Here is a 20256-nt window from a genome sequence, read left to right on the forward strand (position 1 = left end):
CCAGGCTATTCTCGTTCTTGAATGCAAGTCGGAAAACAACATGGAGGATCTATCACTCACATTCTCAAAATATGATAAACTGACTGGTAGATTTCAGTAACTGCACATTTGAATAAATCGCTATGGTTTACCAGAGAGTGAGACCATACATAAACGTTCTTGGAATGTTTACCCGTGGTTTTGTCATTGGTGTACCTGTGGTTATCACATTCGTGGACTATGTTGGAAGCGTCAAAGGTGTAACTGGCATCTCTATGCAAGTGAGTTTCAAGAGTACTTTCCGTTACATTTAATTTCTTATGCGCATATCTCAAAATTTAAGCTCTGAGAATTTGTTGTTGTATTCTGAGATTGAAATTTTTTGTGTTATCACTTTTTGTTTGAAAATGTGTTGATATTGTGGAGAAAAATTACTCATTGGTCACGCATGAAGGAGTTATAGGGTTAAGATTTGGTGTACAGATTCTCTTACAATATGCCATATAAACGGAATATAAATATTCTATATTATCAGTAGTTCATTAATTTTGTTAATTAGTAGTTATTCACTTTTTTTCTGCCCAGCCGACGTTAAATCCCAATCCACGTAAAAGTAGTGATGTAGTGCTTGTCAACAGCTGGGCTGTCCGGCGATTTGAAGGAATTAACAGAGGAGACATTGTTACTTTGACGTAAGTGAAAAGTTCTACAGTTCAGTGTAAACAAAGACTGGTATGAACATTTTAGGCTTCTTATGTGAAAGCCTCACATTTGGGTGAAATTTTAATTACTATTATTTTTACTGACAAGGCCAGGAAGACTAATTTACTTTTGGATAAAAGAATAATGATTATGCTCACAAATTTTAATAACTGTTATTTTTACTGACAATGCCAGGAAGACTGATTTACTTTTGGATAAAAGAATAATGATTATGCTCACAATATTTGAAAGAAGTCAGTACCATATTTCCTTGAATAAGCACCTGGGCTCTTATTAAAAATTTTGGCTCAAATGGGGGGAGGAATAAAATGGCAGGAGGGTGCTATTAAGGCTATATTAAGTGGAAATACAAACAGGTTTTCTTTGTGATGATTTTAGATATATGAAATTCATATATTTGCACTGTGGTGAAGAAACAAAATTTAGAGATCCTCACAGCTAAGAACACTCTTATTTTCGTTTCTTTACCGCAGTGCAAATATATGAATTTCATATATCTAAAATCATCATTCATCACTTGGCTGGTTTATTTGGACCCAACACATTGACTAGTTGGCTTGTTAGCTCAGTTGGTAGAGCGCTGCACCGGTATCGCAGAGGTCATGGGTTCAAATCCCGTACAGGTTTTCTTTGTATCCTAAAAACTATTTAAGGAAGTGAGGGGGAGCCAGAAGGGGGGTGGGCACTATTTGAGGGGAGGGGGTCTTGTTTAATTTGATGGCCGATAGGGTAGGTGCTATTTCAGGGGAGGGGAGGGTGCTTATTGGAGTGTGGGTGCTTATTCAAGGGAATATGGTGAGTTGGTTTAAAATTGACCTAGCAGGAGGCATTCCAATTGGCTATTTACAAAACACAGCTACAACATGATTGTAATTGCTATAATTTCCCTTATTATTTTATATAAACCTAGTGATCCCACAGATCCTGATGCTGCCTTAATAAAGAGAGTTATAGCTCTAGAAGGCGACCGTGTAAGGTGAGTTATGATATGATTTTAAATAGATACTACTGTTTCTGTATTCACTCTCCTGCAAAAATGTTGACACTTAGGAACTGCTTACAATAAAGGATAAGACCCTATGACCTAGTGGGTCAGATGTACTTGATAACCATCACTATTAAAAACTAGATCAATGGATAATGCAATTCAAGAGTTTCATGGGCCTAGCCATCATGGGTTATGAGCCATTATACCACACTCCACAAATATGGTAAGTGTATGCATCAGCGCAAAATTAGAACGGAGCTAAAAAATGTATTTATTTATCTTTACTTTGGTTTTATTTTAATAAAACAATTATTCCACTTGTGCTTGTTGTATATGAGATGATGTCAACTCAGCCCTACAGGCCTGGTTGGCTATCAATTATCTCTTATCCTATGTGTGCTTATGGAATAACTGTCTATTAGTTCTCCAGAAAGTTGTACAGGATATATATCTGATATCCTAGCTTGATCATTTCTTTGCCCCCCCCCCCCCCCCCCCAGGGAAAATATGAGGCCATGAAAAACTTGAGCTGGTGAGAGGTCTATAGGGGGACTGGCACTGATAATTATTAGTGCCAGACCCCCTGGCAAATTTCCCCAGCTTTTCTCAAATCTTCCAGCTGTGGAGAATCGTGCATACTGCAGGCTTGATATTGAGGGCCTGCTTTCACTGATATCCTAATTATCTGGTTTGTGATTTGACTGGCATCTTTAAATTTTGCCAACTTACATGTACACTACCATTTACCTTAATGGGCTGTGACCTGCCATTGTGTAAGGATGTTCATTGTTGAACAATAATTCCTGTTTCTCTGTTTTGTAGAAGCATTAACCACAAAAAGAAGATTGTGAAAATTCCAAAAGGACATTGCTGGGTGGAGGGTGACAATCACTCTCATAGTCATGACAGCAATTCTTTTGGACCGGTGAGTTCTGTTTTCTGTAGTTTTTGTTGTTGTTTGTACTATTTTTGCTATACACAGATCCTTCAAGTATCCAGACGGACTTTCATAGAGTTATTGACTTACTTCATGACTTGGAGCCCTCGGTGTTTATACAGTGTGCTACTGTGAGGATTTCATTGTTTCACTGTGACGTTTTGAAGCGCTGAAGGTCGCATTTTTGTAAATCTTGAAAGATTTTGTAAGTGGCTCTTCCCTTCGAAAACCCCAGCAGAAGTCGTTATAAGAGTCGCGTCTTTCTATACTCAACTTGTTTTGCTTTTCATTCAATAAGCCTTTTTAAATTTGATCCGTGTTATATTTTATTGAGCTCTTTGAGACGGGAATTCTTGGAAGTTCGTGTTTTTCCTCATTTCGTTTTTAATTTGTTTGCCTTTTCTGGACTTCTCTTTTGGTAACTTGTGTTGTAATTTTCGTCAGGTGGCTGTTGGATTAATCCAAGGAAAAGCAACGCGCATTGTGTGGCCTCCCAAAAGATGGCAAAGGTTGGAGAAGATCACGTGCGATGAAAGACTCGAGCTCGAAGGGAAATTTTCAATTTCGGAAGAAGAAAAGACCGGCGAACATTCGATCAAGCCACAAGTTGATAAAGAGAACGGAATTAGTACGGCGTGTAGATCTTACAGCTTAGTGGACGATTCTGGTTCTGTTACTGAATTCTCATGTGACTTGAGCAGTTGACCCATAATGGAAACTTAGGCGAGATTGATTTTAGCATTTAGAAAATAAGAAGGACTCGAATTTCTTCAAGTTCTTATTGGTGTTTCTCATTCGTTTTTCAACTCCTGGCCCCGGTTTTTCGAAGGTTGGATAGCGTTACCCACTGGATAAAACTCTATCCGGTGGATAACGCTATAAGTTTTGCTATCACTTATCTGCCGGATAGCGATTTATCCGTTGGATATCGTTATCCGCCCTATATACAACTGGACCCTGATGTCTTGAGAGAGACCCTTTTTTTTATCGAGTTAATCCTTTTGTTTCACGGCACTGTACTCTCGACTGTCCTGCTGACAGTTTTACCCCGTGTGAACGTAGAGTTCAGGCAACACAATTTTTCAAAAACAAAAGGAAAAAATGTGTGTTCGCCAACGAACAATCTGGTCTCTTATTTAGGGTCATATATATTATGCTCGGGAATTCGAACATTATGCTGTGAGGGTCACCCCGGAAAGCAGCTGTATGTCAAAATTGTGCTCAGGATTTTGCTCTATGCTCTATGTAATAACTCAATTTAAGAAAGCTTAAGAGCCCTTCAACTCCCGTCCTCCCTCCCTGCCACCGACAGGTTCAACTTACTAAGGATAAACAGGATATTTTATTGGACCAAATTCTCATGCTTCTCATATCAATATATTGTTGAGTACGCGAGTTAGAAACCAGGCCTTAAATGCAGGAACCTACCCCCAAAAAATTACTAAATAAGTACCAGAAACGGCACTTGAGACGTTTTTTTCTGAAAACAATCCTGAAACTTCATTATAAAAGTTCTACAACACAGTTGAACGCAAAAGTGTGGCGAATTTCTGACATAAATTAAGGAACGTATTGAAGAAAAAAACCATTGTCATTCAGAATAAAAATCTAAGGTGCTAAATTGGTAAAAACTGCACAGGCGACTTTTCTCAGAAGACGCGAAAACTTATGGGCTCAAGACTTCATTTATTTGTTAAATTTTTTTGCGTGACGGAACAGCGACCATTTAGAAGCGACAACGTGAAAATGCTGACGTAGCACTCGGCCGGGTGCATGACGCAGCACTGACAACGTGGATATGGTCACGCAAACCGTGCCATATCAGGCAACAAATCAATTTGTCACGCATGATCGCTGCGCATAATAAATATAACCGCATTTTAGTTCCAACAGTGGCGTTTTCGTCTGGACAACAGAAGGCAACACCCCTAATGATGGATTCCGTCCTCCAGTATGTGCATAACATCGACGTTTACACATGGTTGGCGTTAATCTTTGGTTTTTTAGTGCTCATCTATTGGCAAGGTTTGCGCCGATATAACTCGATTCTTGGCGGTTCTCCACTCCCGGGTCCAAAACCGTGGCCCTGGATCGGTAATCTCCTCGATATTTTCAAATATGGCGGCATTCACAAGATGTTCCTTAACTACTTCTACAAGTACGGACGAGTATACAAGTCGTGCTTTGGTCGCTCACCGATTATTGTCGTCACCGATCCCGAAATTGTCAAGCAAATTTTGGTCAAGGATTTCCATAAGTTCCCAAATCGACCTGCTTTCATCAAACCCAGACCACCTCTGAACTCGGGATTGTTCATCGCTGAAGGAGAGACGTGGAAGCGTATAAGAACTACTCTAACTCCCACCTTTACCGCCAACAAACTGAAGCAGATTGTGCCGATAATAGAAAATGCCTCGGAGAAGCTTCATGCTAAAATGGAAAAGTTCTCCGAAACGGGTAAGCAACCGTGAAACCTTAAACTTTATTCATTCTTTGTATCAATTACGTAACTAGGAATATTCGTGGCTTAATATTTGGTATTAAAAAAATATGTTTTATTTTTGCAAGATAAAATTGTGTGCTGTCAAAAATTTGTTACCATCGCTAAATTTATCGGAAACATTTTGCTCGTTACGCCGGATTTAAAGTTACTTTTGTTGTTTTTAAATCAATTCTAGCATACCTTACAAGGTTTTATTTATTTAAGAAGAGCTATCAAAAAGCTGAAACTGCAACAATACACTATAAAATTAGAGAAATAATCTTTCAATCGAGGGTCGGCTTTATTAACGTCGGTATAAAACACAATTCAATATGTCAGGCTGCAATTCCCTACTAAGCCTTTTTGTGAAAAAATCTGCATTTCGCAGTTGTCTTTTTCAAGCATCTTTTGTTTAGACGGACTACAATAACAGTTGTCCAAGCGAACGAATTCTGAATAATTTACCCGGCATGTCACGCCTTTTTGTGAAAAAATTTGCATTTCGCAGTTATCTTTTTCAAACATCTTTTGTTTAGACGGATTACAGTAACAATTGTCCAAGCGAACAGATACTGAATAATTTACCCGGCATGTCACGCTTCTGTAATGTTTCTTACGGCAACTGCCTATTGCATCTTAATATCCACCTGTAGGTTCTTCGCCGCCTTTTTCTCCGATTCGTGATTGACATTAAGCACTAAGATTTCAATGATGTGTTGTTTTACCAAAATATCACCAGTTTTGATTAACCCTGACAAAAATTGGGAATTAATTTTGCGAATGTCACGCAACCTTTTTTTATAAAAATGCAGTGAACATGCTTTTACATCTAATGTACACTCTTTTTTTTAGTTAGAAACTTTTTATGAGGACGTTCAGGCTGAGATTAAACGAAACTTTAAGAACATACTTAGGCTGAATGTCAATAAAGAAGGCCGTTATATTCAACCTAGGCCCCAAACTAAGACGTGCAAATCCCTACTTACTCGAGTATTCTTAACCCAGAATTTCGAATATGCACGTACTCAGTCTCACCAGTAACTCTGGTGAAAATTCAACCCCATTATAGTCAATCCAGCGGTGAACATGCGACTCAATCAAGCGGCACATTAACCTATTGCCTGTCCTATCGCTAGGAAGTAGACCCCCCCCGCGGGGGAATCGGTTAGCACAGTTTTCAGTGGGAGGGGGAGGGGGAGGGGGAGGGGAGATCAGTCGTCGCCAACAGAGTATAAAAGGGGGTATTATATAAATCCCCCAACCCCTATTTCTTCCCCCTCCCCCCCCGATAATCAGTGACCGGTAACTTATTTCCATTTTTGTTTTTCGCTAGGTGAGTCAGTAGATGTCAACCGTCTCTTCAGTCTCTTCGCTTTAGAAGTGATCATGAAAGCAGCATTTGGCTTTGACACCGATGTACAAATGAAACCAGACCCAGAATTTGTTGAAAAAGCCAAAAACGTCTTTAAAACACCCATTTACATTCGAGTGTTCTCCGTGTTTCCATTCTGGACCTACTTCAGCCGCTTCTTCAGCATACTACAGAACGCAGATTATTTCGCCGCCTTGGCAAAAAGCATGCTCGATCAACGAAGCCAGCAGGGTTCAACGGGAGTAAGAGACTTGGTACAGCTTATGCTGGAAGCCCATCAGACCACAGTCGATGGAGTCAGCAAGTTGAGTGATGATGAAATCATGGCTCAGTCCATTACGTTCTTGTTGGCCGGCTTCGAGACTACAGGGAGCACTTTGACAAACGCGGCATACCTCCTTGCAGCCAATCCAAAGGTTCAGAATAAGCTCATTGAGGAGATCGACAAAGCTGAAGAAACCCGTGGAAGCACTCCCCTTTATGATCATGTGCAAAAACTCGGATACTTGGATCAAGTCATCTCTGAGGTCCTTCGCCTTTGTTCCCCAGCTTTTAATCTAATCCGTCGCTGTGACGAAGACGCGGAGTACAAAGGTATCCGCATCCCCAAGGGAGTTGAAGTCAACGTTCCGTCTTATGTGCTGCATCGGGACCCGGAGGTATGGGAGAGTCCCCTGGAGTTCAACCCGGAGAATTTCTCCCCTGAAGCAAAGGAGAAGCGGAACCCGTATTCCTTCCTCCCGTTTGGAACAGGTCCACGCCAATGTATGGGAATGCGTCTTGCTCTATTGGAGATCAAACTCGCTTTGCTAAAAATCCTGCAACGATTCAAGTTTGAACGCGCCCCAGAAACCGTGGCCACACTGGAACACCGAGCTGTGATTCTCATGGCACCCAAAGATATGATATATCTCAAGATAAAGGCACGTTAAGTTTTTACATAAAAGAAACGTTTTTCACAAACTATATCTGCTTGTAAATGTGTTGCATTATTATCTTACAGACAAGCTTCTTTGAGGATCTATACTCAGATATACACCTTATTCTATGGTTTAACATGTGATAAAATCGAATATTTTGCGAGTCACTCGGTATTATTCCGTGCCCTATATTTACTTCGGGGTCGTCCGATTTTAATTTGTTAATCACTCATACGATTATAGACCGAATGGGACTCCAATCGGTCCCATTACCATTGTGGTGTAATGATGATGTTCAGTATTCATGTACAAAGGCAAGAAATGGTCCGTCAAAAGGGATCAGCTCTGGTTTTTAAACATGAAACATGCAATAAAGTTTAACATTTATAAGCTTACTGGCCCATTAATACTACAGATCACTCCAATTCCAATTAAGGCGACGAGGAGAATTATTATTAGGGACCTTAAGTAAACCACAAAGGTGGCGGCAACGACAACGTGACTTAACGAAAGATATAATGGGCAGAACAATGGTTCAGCACGTGCGTTTTAAAACTGTATACATCTCGTTGTCGTCCTCTGCGAAACATCTACGTGAAATCACCAAAATTTGCGAGGTCTGCAAACGGAAACCGCGACGGCAAATTATTTTAATTTCCATTTTGAACTTAAAGTTGTCAAATGTATACGTGAGAGAGAGAGAGAGTATACCATAAGTGCTTAGGGAGGGGTGGGAGGCAGACTGTTGTTACTAAGGGAGGGGTTTAGGACGGACTAATAGAACGCAGGCAGTTTTGGGCGTTTGTTGTGTTAGTAAATGCTGCTGATTAATGGAGTTTTCACTGGATCATACAAATTATTGTGAGCGGTTTTTCGACTGATTATTTTTATGTCAAATTTTTGCGCTGGGCCTCGGCGCTTCTTAACTTTTTTATCAGGCGAATACGAAACTGGCACCTAAACACTGGACTATAATTGTTATTGAAAACAGTCACCAATTCCTGTTTTTGATCCTCTACTGTTGAGTCATGCGAGTGTCTTTTGAGTCGATTTGTGCCAATGCTAAATGCTACTCACAGGTTATCACGAATCATCCATCAATTGCTTCACGTTTCCCTTTGTGTAAACAGTAGATCATGAAATTTAGCAGGAGCCCATTACTGGACTCCTGAATTTAGTTATCTTCTTTACGTCATTGATCTTATCAAACGACAAAGATCACGGAATTTCCGGTCCTTCCCAGCCCCAAGCACTACTGGTCTGCGCCCCCCCCCCCCCCACCCCATAAAATGGTCCAAAAATTGATCCAAAAAAAAGGTCCAAGGAAATGGTCCCAAAAATAGCTCGAAATATAGTCCAAGAGTCCAATGGTCCAGTCCATTATTTACTCTAGTCATTTACAAGAGCCCTAATGGTTTGAGAGAAAATGAAAACACTGATACAAACTAAACGATGGGGAACTCGTCTGAGCATCAGTAAGGCACGATTTCGTATCGATTCACGCAACTGTGCCCAAAAATTTTATCAAGCTTAATGTTTCGATGGTGTATCGAACGAAGAAATATTTTGAGAGAACATATTAATTTTGAATTTATGTAGAGCATCCATTTATAATTTCCGGCGCTTTAAAACTAAAAATGGAAACAAAAAGAGGACCGGCTCATTCTCGCTTCTGATATACTGATTATTAACGTTCAAGTTTTGCTAAGCGACACGAACTAGCTTCTAATAAAATTCTGTTAACTTTATGGCTTATTACTTTTATGAATTGGTGGAGAAATTGGTAGATGACTTTGTTTACATGAGCTCCTACCGTTGCGCGAAATTAGAAAGACATCATCACAATAGCAGAAATTAAGCTAGCCAAAACTACAGTTAGGCACGATTTAAATTATTTATACATCTGTGTGCCTACCAGTCATCGAGAGTAGGTAATCAAATGGTGAGACAAACATTGAGAAATTTGTTATGATAATAAGCGGTTACAGATTTTTAGATTCTGATCACTAGAAAATCGATTAACTTCACCAATGTCCATTGAATGGCCAAGACAGGTCATAGAGATTGTTAACCGCGTCATTATGGGAGGTCTAAACATGAATAGCTTACCAGTATGGGGCGAAATCTACAATAGACTAAAAACATTATTATGAGTCACGAGGATAAGTAATCTTAGTTGATATTCTCTTGGTTTCAGCTATTGTACAACAATGTACGCGATGTTAACTAATAGGAAGTGTAGTAAAAACAATCATGGAAATAACACCACATTATGAACTGGCGATGATAATTTTTAGAAAATTCATTTGACGGGTGTTTTCAGTGAAAAGGATTATCCCAGCTGTATAAATCGCTCAGGGAGTTGACTCTCTCAATTGTGTTTTAATAAGTTTCCATAACAATTTAACAGGTTTGCTTAAAATGCATCATTTTGCAAATCCAATCTCATCATATGCGGTTCAGTCCTGGTTTCTGTTGAATAACTATCATCAAGCCGAAGCCGAGATTCAACTCCTCGAGGAGGATCTGGATCTTCTAAAGGTTAGGATGGAAGGAAAGAAAAAAAGTTCCATGTTTGGGTATTTATTTATTTATTTATTTTCATATTTAGAAGAGCTTTAATCGGTGAATATGCGAAATAGCTTGCCAGAGAAAAAGCCTGTTTTAGGCGATATTATTTAGGAGCTGGGGTGGAAGCGAAATCATTCGACCTTCGAGATGCGTGATTTCTGACTTTTTTAAGCTCTCTTTTTCACGATTTATCAACAACATAATTTCGATTTTCAAAATATTCTGACTCTTTATCTCGTAATCATTCATGATTCCATGTTTTGAACATAAGAATTCATGATTCCCTCTGATTTAACAGCTATCTGTGATCGATGATTCCACCTCAATCCCCGATTGAGGGAACTAAATAGCAATTTCTTTTTTCCACATGTACATGTTGCGTCATTAAAATTTCTTTTATTAACAAGAACGTTTGAAATTGCTGTAGAATTTTAATGCTAGGTAAAAAATGCAAAAAACTGTAAATATGTTATCACCCACTGGAAAATCTTGTATCTTAACTCCATGAATAATCATATGGAAAAAGGAAAAAAAGTTTTTTTCCTAGAAGAATATGATCGACGATGGAAAGATATTGTTAATTCATTTTTTCAAAACAGATCAGAATATCAGTTTTGACATTTTTCAATCAAAGTGATATCGAAATGCATTAATTGGTGTGCCAAAAACAGTGTTTGCAGTTAAAGCATTTCGATATCACTTTGATTGAAAAATGTCAAAACAGATCGAGGATGTCAGTTTTCTCACCATCAACACAGCGACTACACCATGTGATGGTGTAGTCGCTGATCCTTAGACCAGCTTTGTATTTGCTGATCTATTTGACATTCTTGTATTTTTGGTGGTGACGGCCGCCCATACGCCTTCTACGCTATCTACTATTTTAGTATATACCAATATGTATCATCTGGATAAAGGGGGTTAGTTTCTAAAGAAACTATGGTGCTGCGTCGGTGGGGGGTGTCACAAGACAATTTCGTTTTATCAGCTGGGTTGATAATGTCGATTGGCCACCGTAAAGAGTTTCGAAAGCTGACGGTTCGAGGGTTAGCTCTTCGTCGGGGAGAGGGGTTTTTCGAGCAAGGATTTTTTGATTGGCATAATTTACAGTGTAATGCATTGTTTTTCAGTCACAGAAATTAGAGACTGAGGCAGTATAATGATCCGGAGGCTGTTAGCCAGATTTAGAGGAGTGATTTTTGGTTTATTTTTTGGCTTTGGACTCGCTGTGCTTTTTGTGACATGGAGAGATGATGCTTTCTACATCAAAGAAAAGCTGATTATCGAGGACTACGGTGAGTTATTTGTTTGCCGGATGTATCATAACGTTCGCATTGAACAAACAAAAAAACAAACAACATAACTCAAAGAAACAGTAAAATTTGGCAAATAAACAAATATCACAAATATTAGTCGAGGTAAATGTTTTGCTTGCTTCTCGTCATAACATGGTATGTCGTTACTCAAAAGAAGAAGAAAGTCTGGAGCCCTTTCAGTATCAATTTTTCATTAAGCTTTCATCCATTTGTATTCCAGGCTTATCTTGAATTACACTGAGCTGTACGCTTACTTTTTTAAAATTCACTTTCTGGTTGAGTATTTCACCCTCCCAGAGTAAAATTTGCGGTGACATTTTGATCTTGACGGATCGTCCTACCACACGACACTTTTATCAGGATCATGACCACATCTTTCAACAGAAGAGGTTTTCTCTTCACCTTGTCTACATTCTTGTCTTCCATTCAAATCAAGGAGGAGATAGCGGGGTTGATTCTGCACCGTTGCTGACACAAGCTGAAAACAGCGAACCAAAGGATCTACTTCGCACTGGACCAAGAGAAAACGAAAGAACAACTACAGATGATGGTACATATACTTAAAGTTTGGATGATATAGCAGTGCTACTTTTTTACAAATAGGAAAAACTATGCTTGTTTTCTCAAATTATGTCAGACTTTATGCCAGCGCAAGCTATGAAAACCTTCATTATTGTACAGAATGTTCCACAGTCTTGACCAATGTTCAACAACCAACAACTTAACAACTAACCTTACTCTACCGATGAGAGATGTTTCCATCGCTTTGCGCTTTGTAAAGTACTCTCTGATCATGTCTTTGAACCCTTAGAAATAATGTATTGCTGTGAGATTTGATGTAATTTTCGTTCAATGTGGTGTCCTTCGCAACCTTAAGAATAAAACCCAGCTTTTTTCTCTTTTGTTGACGTTTTTTTGTTCATCGGTCTTTCTCAGATGGCACAGATTCACAGAACGACTTGTACAAAGCTTATGATCACGTACACAGTATCTTGTTTTTTATTGGATATCCGCGTAGTCGTCACAGTCTTCTTGGCTCCTTATTAGATGCACATCCACACATGGTGGTTTCCGATGAGGCAATGGCTTTTCCAAGATGGATAGGAGGTCTCCAAACTTGGCTAAATGGTTCGATATACGCTTTTTATGATACGTTATTTGGAGCTTCGCAGAGAGCAGTTGCGCACGGTAGACGCTCGCGTGTATTTGAAGGAAGAGTAGTGAATGTGACTTCTCCATATTCGTACTATGTACCAAATCAATGGCAGGGCCAGTATGATCAGTATATCAAGGTCAGCTAAATGGAATTTTTTTTTTCTGTTCATTTGTTTGTTGCTTCGTTTTAAGAAATTGAATGCGCAAAGACGGTAACTTAATGGTTAGTATATCTGCCCCGTATCGCAGACATACAGGGGGTCTTTTTTTGTAAGGCTTTTTTCAACCAATGGTTGGGTGTAGTTAAGCGAAACCAAATTTACTGTTGACCACCAGTTGTTAGGGACTGGCGCCTCAGTTTGTTTCAACAGCATAATTTGATATACCGATAGAGAAAAGTAGTTCAGTCTGTAATTGCCCTGACAGTAATCGTATTACGAACCATCCCTAAAATTTTGATTCAGGTGATCGGAGACAAGTCAGGTGCCTTTACAGCGGGAGCAATGAGGAAAGACAAAGCCGTGGATGCAGTTCGACTCCTAGAGAAAGCCGCCGGCGCAAAGGTGAAGTTTGTTCATGTTGTGCGAAATCCATTCGACAATATTGCAACCATGGTTCTGCAAGATGCTAGAGTCAAAAAAAGGGAAGTGGGAAAACACGAAACGAAGGTATGTGCGATGTATTTCATAACTAAACGCGATATGTCAAGATACGAAGCTTCAGGGGTCGGCCACTATCTTTCGCTGTATCCCGATTAAATTTTCCGGGATATAGCATTCTGACGATCTCCCCTCCCCTCCCTGGCAGTCAGTTTTCCATGTTCCCCCTTCCCTCCCCCCTTATACTCTGTCAGAGATGGCAAATCCCCATTTCCGTTCCCCCTGAAAACTTCTATCGCTCCCGCCTCCTGCCCACGTGATAAAAATAATGAGCTCATTATGTGAAAAAGAGTATTTGGGACAAAAGTTGCTAAATTTGCCACGTAATGACTTCTTGGTTTTGCATTTCCTGTGATTTGATTGGTTACTTTACACAAGCCTCTAAATCTAATTGGTTGTTTTGATTAATTGTTGCTTTTTTCATTGGCTGGGAAAAAGATGAGATAGCATCAGAGTAATATGATTTACGAATAAATCGCACCGGCGAGAGCCAATCAGATCTCAAGGATCAACAGTGGTTTTTTTAAATGGATGTAATAAACATGGGAAACGGTCCTTAAGTAGCTATAACCCTATTATAAACATGAACTGATGGTTTACACGCGGTATCTCTATCTGTTATCCACAGGTTAAAGCTTCTTATATATTGGACGAGAGTATAAGTCGTTATTTCGGCTGGGCAGGAGGTTGTAACAAGGCCAGGGAAGCGTTTCCAGGCAGTGTTATCGACATTCCAAGTCTAGAAATTGTCAAGAACCCTGCTGACACTCTGAGAAAAATCTGCAAATTCCTGAGCATCTCTTGCTCAGAGCGTTATATACAGGACTGCGCAGCCACTGTAGATCCAGTTCCATCAATGACACGTGACTTAATAGAGTGGACAACTGAACAAAAGAACCGCGTTTGCGAAGAAATGAAAAAATACTCCTTTTTTGACGGCTACTCATACGATCAATAGGACATAATCATAAAGAATTATTGTATATTAATCTATTATCTTTATCAGAATCATCATGCATTATCATATCGTTACCATTATAACGAAAACTTATGAGATTGTAAAAGATTGTTTTTCATTTTAAATTCCTCTTCTCCAATTCCCAGTTCCTGATTCCATTCGCAGCCCTGTCCGAAATTGTATATTTTTGACAGCGAGGTCACGCAACTTCCCCCAACCCTTAAAAAAAATTGGAATTTTCCGAGACTGTTCCCAGGTAGATTTTAATGGCATCCCTCTGTAACATTTGCATATCAATACAATTTTGCATCCCATGCCAATTATATGAAAATCGTCCGACAGAAAAGCGAGAAAATTGGTTTTTGAGCGTTCTGAACTGATAATCAGTCGCTATTTAAGAGAGCTGCATCCAGCCAGTTTGAGCGAGGAAATAGAAGTCCTACGGCCGTGACGTGTATTTTGTGACGGAAATTGTCACAAATTCGTAACGCTTTCGTCACGACAATTACCAATCACAAACTCCTTAATATGTTTCAAGTTAACAAGGCTCTTAGAATTGACGAACAGTTTCATATATATAATATTGACAAACAGTTTGTAACATGAAAACAGGGTATATTCGATCTAAGATTTGCTTGAAAGGCAGAGGTCAAAACTAAAAATCAAATCCACTGCGAAGTTTGAAGGCCCAGAATGTGAAATCCGAAGTTCTAAGCAAATCAATGCCGAAAAAATGTTTCAACTGAGAAAACATTTCACACGACGTGGCCTCAGACATGGGAAATTTCTGCTAAAAATATCACTACCTCTCCTGATGTGCCAAATTATTTGCGACTCCACGAAGGTCATGGGGGAAATGGAGTCAGTCATCTGAGACGGTAGAGCAGATTAAGGGCCTGTTTACATGGAGGTGGGGGACCCCAGGTAGGCGAGGTAACCCGCTTAGCCGTGGTCGAAAAATAAAGCGCGTTTACATGCAATCTTACAACCCCGAGGTGCTGGGGTGAGGTTTCTCAAGGTTGTTGTTGCGCTTGCAATTAAGGAGTTTGAGCAGAGGCGTCTCAAGCTCACATCTCGAAAAAGAAGAAAGATAAATTCTCGGACACATATGTATTTATTTATGAAAGCGTCACGCGTTGTGTTACGCGGTGTTTGGTTTCGCGAGAAACCGTTGACTTAATACGTTATACGGAATAGTTTGGGAAACCAAATATGGTCGATTTACAACGCTAAATATTCCGAAATGTGAACATTTTGCACTCCTTGTGTGTCCGTTGCGGTTTCTGGTGATTTCTGCCATGAGACGGCTAGGAAATGTACAAAGTTTTAAAACATAAATGTTTCGTTTTTGTGCTTTTTGCCATGAACGCGACCCCGGCTGGGCGGGTTACCCCACCTTGAGACGTTTTCATTGCAAATTGTCACCCCGGCTGACAGGGTTACCCTACCTGGCACCTATCATGTAAATGTGATCAAAATAAAATAAGAAATTATATGGACAGGCGGGTTACCTCACCTACCTGGGGTCCCCCACCTCCATGTAAACAGGCCCTAACTTCACTATAATCAAGAAGCTGATATGTGAAGCTTAGAGGATGCTTTTGCCATGATAGTTATTTGTAAGAAAATCCATCGCACGTTGCAGATAACGAGACTTTTTCTTTTTTTTCAACGAAAGCGAAAACCCTCTCACTTTTACCGCGACTCTCGACCAAGAGACATACTTTTGTAATTTGGTAGAGAATTAAAAACATGGATGACTGTTTACAAGAGCATAGGGTTAAATGTAGACTGGACCATTGGACCCTGTGTTAGACGAAGTTCATATTCCGGGATACGAAATAATTCGCCGAGATAGGCTTACGAAAGGCGGCGGGGGGGTATGTTTCTACGTTAAAAATTCAATCAACTTTACAGTACGATCTGATCTACATATGGATGCATTAGAGAACCTTTGCTTGGAAATCCATAAGCCAAAAACAAGACCCTTTGTGATTGTTACGTGGTATAGACCACCTGACTCTCCTATTGGCATTTTTTCACCTTTTGAATCCCTAATTGGGAAATTGGATAGTGAAAATGTAGAATTTTTTGTACTGGGAGACATGAACTGTGACATGGTTACTGCACGATATGACAATGATACATCCAAATTAAAGAATATTGCTGATGTCTACGGACTCGAGCAACTCATCGCTGAACCGACGAGGATAACACCCACCTCGTCAACTTTAATTGATTTAATTTACACCAACTGCTCGGATAAGATCGCCTGTTCGGGAGTTTGTCATGTTGGGATAAGTGATCATAGCATGGTGTATGTTTATAGAAAACTTTCTCTGAACGGGATGTCGAATGGACATAATTCAATAACATACAGAAATTTCCGAAAATTCGATTGCCAAAATTTTCGAGATGATATTCAGTCTCAATGTTGGAATAATGTATATGAGTCTTCCGACCCAAACGAGATGTGGCAGCAATGGCTATCGCTGACAAACATGCCCCACTGAAAACGATGCGCGTTCGTTCACGAAGTTCTCCGTGGATTACCGCTGGGTTGAAAGACTTGATGCATAATAGAGATATATTAAAAATCAAAGTAATCAAAACAAATGATCCCAACAATTGGGCAGTGTTTAAGAAACAAAGAAATTTAGTCAATAAGCAAGTACGCTTAGCAAAGCAAGTTTATTACCAAAATATTTTTAACAAGCACACTAGCGACTCCCGAAAGACCTGGCAGACTATAAACGAGCTAACTTCACGTAAATCTGGGAAAATGTCAGTGACATCACTAAAAGTGAATGGATTAACGATAACTAATCCACTGGAGCTATCAAACGAATTCAACAACCATTTTGCTAATATTGGTCCAAAACTTGCCAGTGAGATAGATTTTGATAGTAGTAGCTATAAACGATATCTTGCCGGTACAGATAAACGGTTTGAGCTCCAACCTACTAATCCAAATAAAGTATTTTCACTTTTAAATAAACTAGACAAGTCAAAAGCAACGGGCCTTGACACAATATCTGCTAGGTTTATCAGGGAATGCGCTGACCTTATTTGTGTGCCGATATGTGATATTTTCAATCAATCTATTAGCCAAGGGAAGTTCCCAGATGATTGGAAATATGCAAGGGTTACACCTCTCTTTAAACAGGGTAACCGCGATGATGTCAACAATTACCGCCCAATATCGGTGATTCCAATAGTGGCGAAAGTGTTTGAAAGGATAGTTTACGATCAATTGTATGCCTATCTGGAAGAACATGATATTCTATATCAAAATCAATCAGGGTTTCGTGCTACTCATTCAACTGTAACAGCATTGTTGGAAGCGACAGATTCTTGAGCATATAATATTGACAACGGGAAAATCAATGGAGTCATTTTTCTAGATTTGAAAAAAGCTTTTGACACTGTTGATCATCAGATCCTCCTATCGAAATTAAACTATTATGGCATACATGGCAAATCTTTCAAATGGTTTCAGTCATACTTGGAAAACCGCACACAGAAATGTTCTGTGAACGGGTCGCTGTCCAGCAGCTGCTCATTAACTTGCGGCGTCCCCCAGGGGACCATCCTCGGTCCACTATTGTTTTTATTGTATATCAACGATCTTCCAAATTGTTTATCAAATTGTGAGCCGAGGATGTATGCTGACGACACACACCTTACATATGCGGGCGGTGATCTTGAGAGTATACAGCTTTGTCTGAATGAGGACTTAACAAACGTTTTCAACTGGCTACAAGCGAATAAACTCACACTGAATATGACAAAAACCGAATTCATGCTAATAGGGTCAAGGCAGAGACTGGGTACTCTCACAGCTTCACCAACAATTAGAATGAACAGCACTCAGGTGAGCCAGGTTACTTCTACAAAATCGCTTGGTGTGATTATAGACGATAGGCTCGATTGGCATAGTCACATCGAAAAATTAACAAAAAAGATTGCCTCTGGTATCGGGTGCCTAAAGCGAGTCAGGCATCTGATCCCAGCATCGACCTTACATCTGCTTTACCAAGCTTTAGTAAAACCTCACTTTGATTACTGTGACATTGTCTGGGGTAGCTGTGGGATAACGCTACGAGATAAGCTGCAGAAATTACAGATTAGAGCAGCCCGTGTTTTGACATTTTCCAGCTATGATGCCGATGCAACTAAGCTACTTGAATTTTTAAGTTGGAAAAATTTGACAAGCCAGCAGGAAATTCATAGAGTTACCATGGTTTTCAAATGTCTGCACGGGCTAGCTCCTGAATATCTTAATTCTAAGTTTAAATGGCGTAACTCTGCTTATGACCTCAGGGACTCTGAAAATAAACTCAATGTTCCTCTACCTCGCACTAACTATTATCGAAAAAGCTTTAGCTATAGTGGAGCCACATTATGGAATAGTCTTCCATGTGATATAAGGAACACAGAGTCTCTGGGGTTATTTAAACGCAAGATTAATGCCACTCTATAACGCACGGCATTCACGGAAAACAGCTTTTAAATATTAGTTAGTGTTTTAATTTTTAAATAGTTTTAATTAATGTAATTGCTGATGAATTGTTTCGTGCTTAAATAAAGATTATACTATACTACTACCCTTGAACCACCGGACTATTTTTTGGGACCATTTTTTTAGATCCTGTTTTGGGCCTTTTTTTCTTTTGGACCATTTTATCGGGGGGGGCTCGACCATTAGTGCTTAGGGAGGGGTGGGAGGCAGACTGTTGTTACTGAGGGAGGGGTCTGGGACGGACTAATAGAACGCAGGTAGTTTTGGGCGTTTGTTGTGTTAGTAAATGCTGCTGATTAATGGAGTTTTCACTGGATCATACAAATTATTATGAGCAGTCGACTGATTATTTTTATGTCAAGTTTTTGCGCTGGGCCTCAGCGCTTCTTTATTTTTTTGTCAGGCGAATGCGAAACTGGCACCTAAACACTGGACTATAATTGTTATTGAAAACAGTCACAAATTCCTGTTTGTGATCCTCTGCTGTTGAGTCACGCGTGTGTCTTTTAAGTCGACTTGTGCCAGTGCTAAATGATACTCACGGGTTATCACGAATCATCCATCAGCTGCTTAACGTTTCCCTTTGTGTAAACAGTAGATCATGAAATTTAGCAGGAGCCCATTACTGGACTCCTGAATTTAGTTATCTTCTTTACGTCATTGACCTTATCAAACGACAAAGATCACGGAATTTCCGGTCCTTCCCTGCCCCAAGCACTAATGGTCTGCCTCCCCCCCGATAAAATGGTCCAAAAATTGATCCAAAAAAAGGTCCAAGAAAATGGTCCAAAAAATAGCTCGAAATATAGTCCAAGGGTCCAATGGTCCAGTCCATTATCTACTCTAGTCATTTACAAGAGCCCTAATGGTTTGAGAGAAAATGAAAACACTGATATAAACTAAACGATGGGGAACTCGTATGATCAACAGTAAGGCGCGATTTCGTATCGATTCACGCAACTGTGCCCGAAAAACTTATCAAGCTTAATATTTCAATGGTGTATCGAATGAAGAAATATTTTGAGAGAACATATCAATTTTGAATTTATGTAGAGCATACATTTAAAATTTCCGGCGCTTTAAAACTCAAAATGGAAACAGAAAGAGGACCGGTTCATTCTCGCCGCTGATATACTGATTATTAACGTGGTATTTTTGCTAAGCGACACGAACTAGCTTCTAATAAAATTCGGTAAACTTTATGGCTTATTACTTTTATGAATTGGTGGAAAAATTGGTAGATGACGTTGTGTACATGAGCTCCCACTGTTGCACGAAATTAGAAAGACATCATCACAATAGCAGAAATTAAGTTAGCCAAAACTACAGCTAGGCATGATTTAATTTATTTATACATTTATTTATTTATACGCGATGTTAAGTAATAGGAAGTGCGGTAAAAACAATTATAGAAATAACACGACATTTTGGACTGGCGATGATAATTTTTAGAAAATTCATTTGACGGGTATTTTCAGTGAAAAGGGTTATCCCAGCAGTATAAATCGCTCAGGGAGTTGACTCTCTCAATTGTGTTTTAATAAGTTTCCATAACAATTTAACAGGTTTGCTTAAAATGCATCATTTTGCAAATCCAATCTCATCATATACGGTTCAGTCCTTATAAAATCTTGTATCTTAAGTGCATGAATAATCATATGGAAAAAGGAAAAA

The 20256-nt window shown here is 39.4% G+C and overlaps 3 protein-coding genes across 5 annotated transcripts; all 3 read left to right on the top strand.

The window, feature by feature from the left end:
* Position 1: 1 nt before the first annotated feature.
* LOC113683704 (mitochondrial inner membrane protease subunit 2) lies at positions 2–3401 on the top strand. Its single transcript, XM_089207752.1, has 5 exons — positions 2–260; positions 565–671; positions 1613–1678; positions 2513–2615; positions 3072–3401. Exons 1-5 carry the CDS (start codon positions 123–125, stop codon positions 3330–3332), a joined length of 675 nt encoding a protein of 224 aa, XP_089063878.1. The 5' UTR covers positions 2–122; the 3' UTR covers positions 3333–3401.
* A 973-nt stretch (positions 3402–4374) lies between these two features.
* Positions 4375–7791, top strand: LOC113679443 (cytochrome P450 3A24). The gene is made up of 2 exons (XM_089207747.1): positions 4375–5084; positions 6443–7791. Exons 1-2 carry the CDS (start codon positions 4475–4477, stop codon positions 7411–7413), a joined length of 1581 nt encoding a protein of 526 aa, XP_089063873.1. The 5' UTR covers positions 4375–4474; the 3' UTR covers positions 7414–7791.
* Positions 7792–9521: 1730 nt separating this feature from the next.
* LOC149044664 (uncharacterized) lies at positions 9522–14166 on the top strand. Of its 3 annotated transcripts, none has more exons than XM_089206137.1 (6): positions 9522–9980; positions 11103–11267; positions 11725–11838; positions 12225–12580; positions 12908–13111; positions 13731–14166. In XM_089206137.1, the coding sequence occupies exons 2-6, from the start codon at positions 11132–11134 to the stop codon at positions 14058–14060; spliced, it is 1140 nt and encodes a 379-aa protein (XP_089062263.1). In that variant the 5' UTR covers positions 9522–9980; positions 11103–11131; the 3' UTR covers positions 14061–14166. The 3 variants fall into 3 exon arrangements, with proteins under 3 accessions (XP_089062263.1, XP_089062262.1, XP_089062264.1); XM_089206136.1 differs by having other exon boundaries at positions 9522–9942; XM_089206138.1 differs by having other exon boundaries at positions 9522–9942; positions 11728–11838.
* The last annotated feature ends 6090 nt before the right edge of the window (positions 14167–20256 follow it).

Source organism: Pocillopora damicornis, chromosome 5 (genome assembly GCF_964200805.1).
Source record: "Pocillopora damicornis chromosome 5, jaPocDami1.2, whole genome shotgun sequence".
Taxonomy (NCBI): Eukaryota; Metazoa; Cnidaria; class Anthozoa; order Scleractinia; family Pocilloporidae; genus Pocillopora; species Pocillopora damicornis.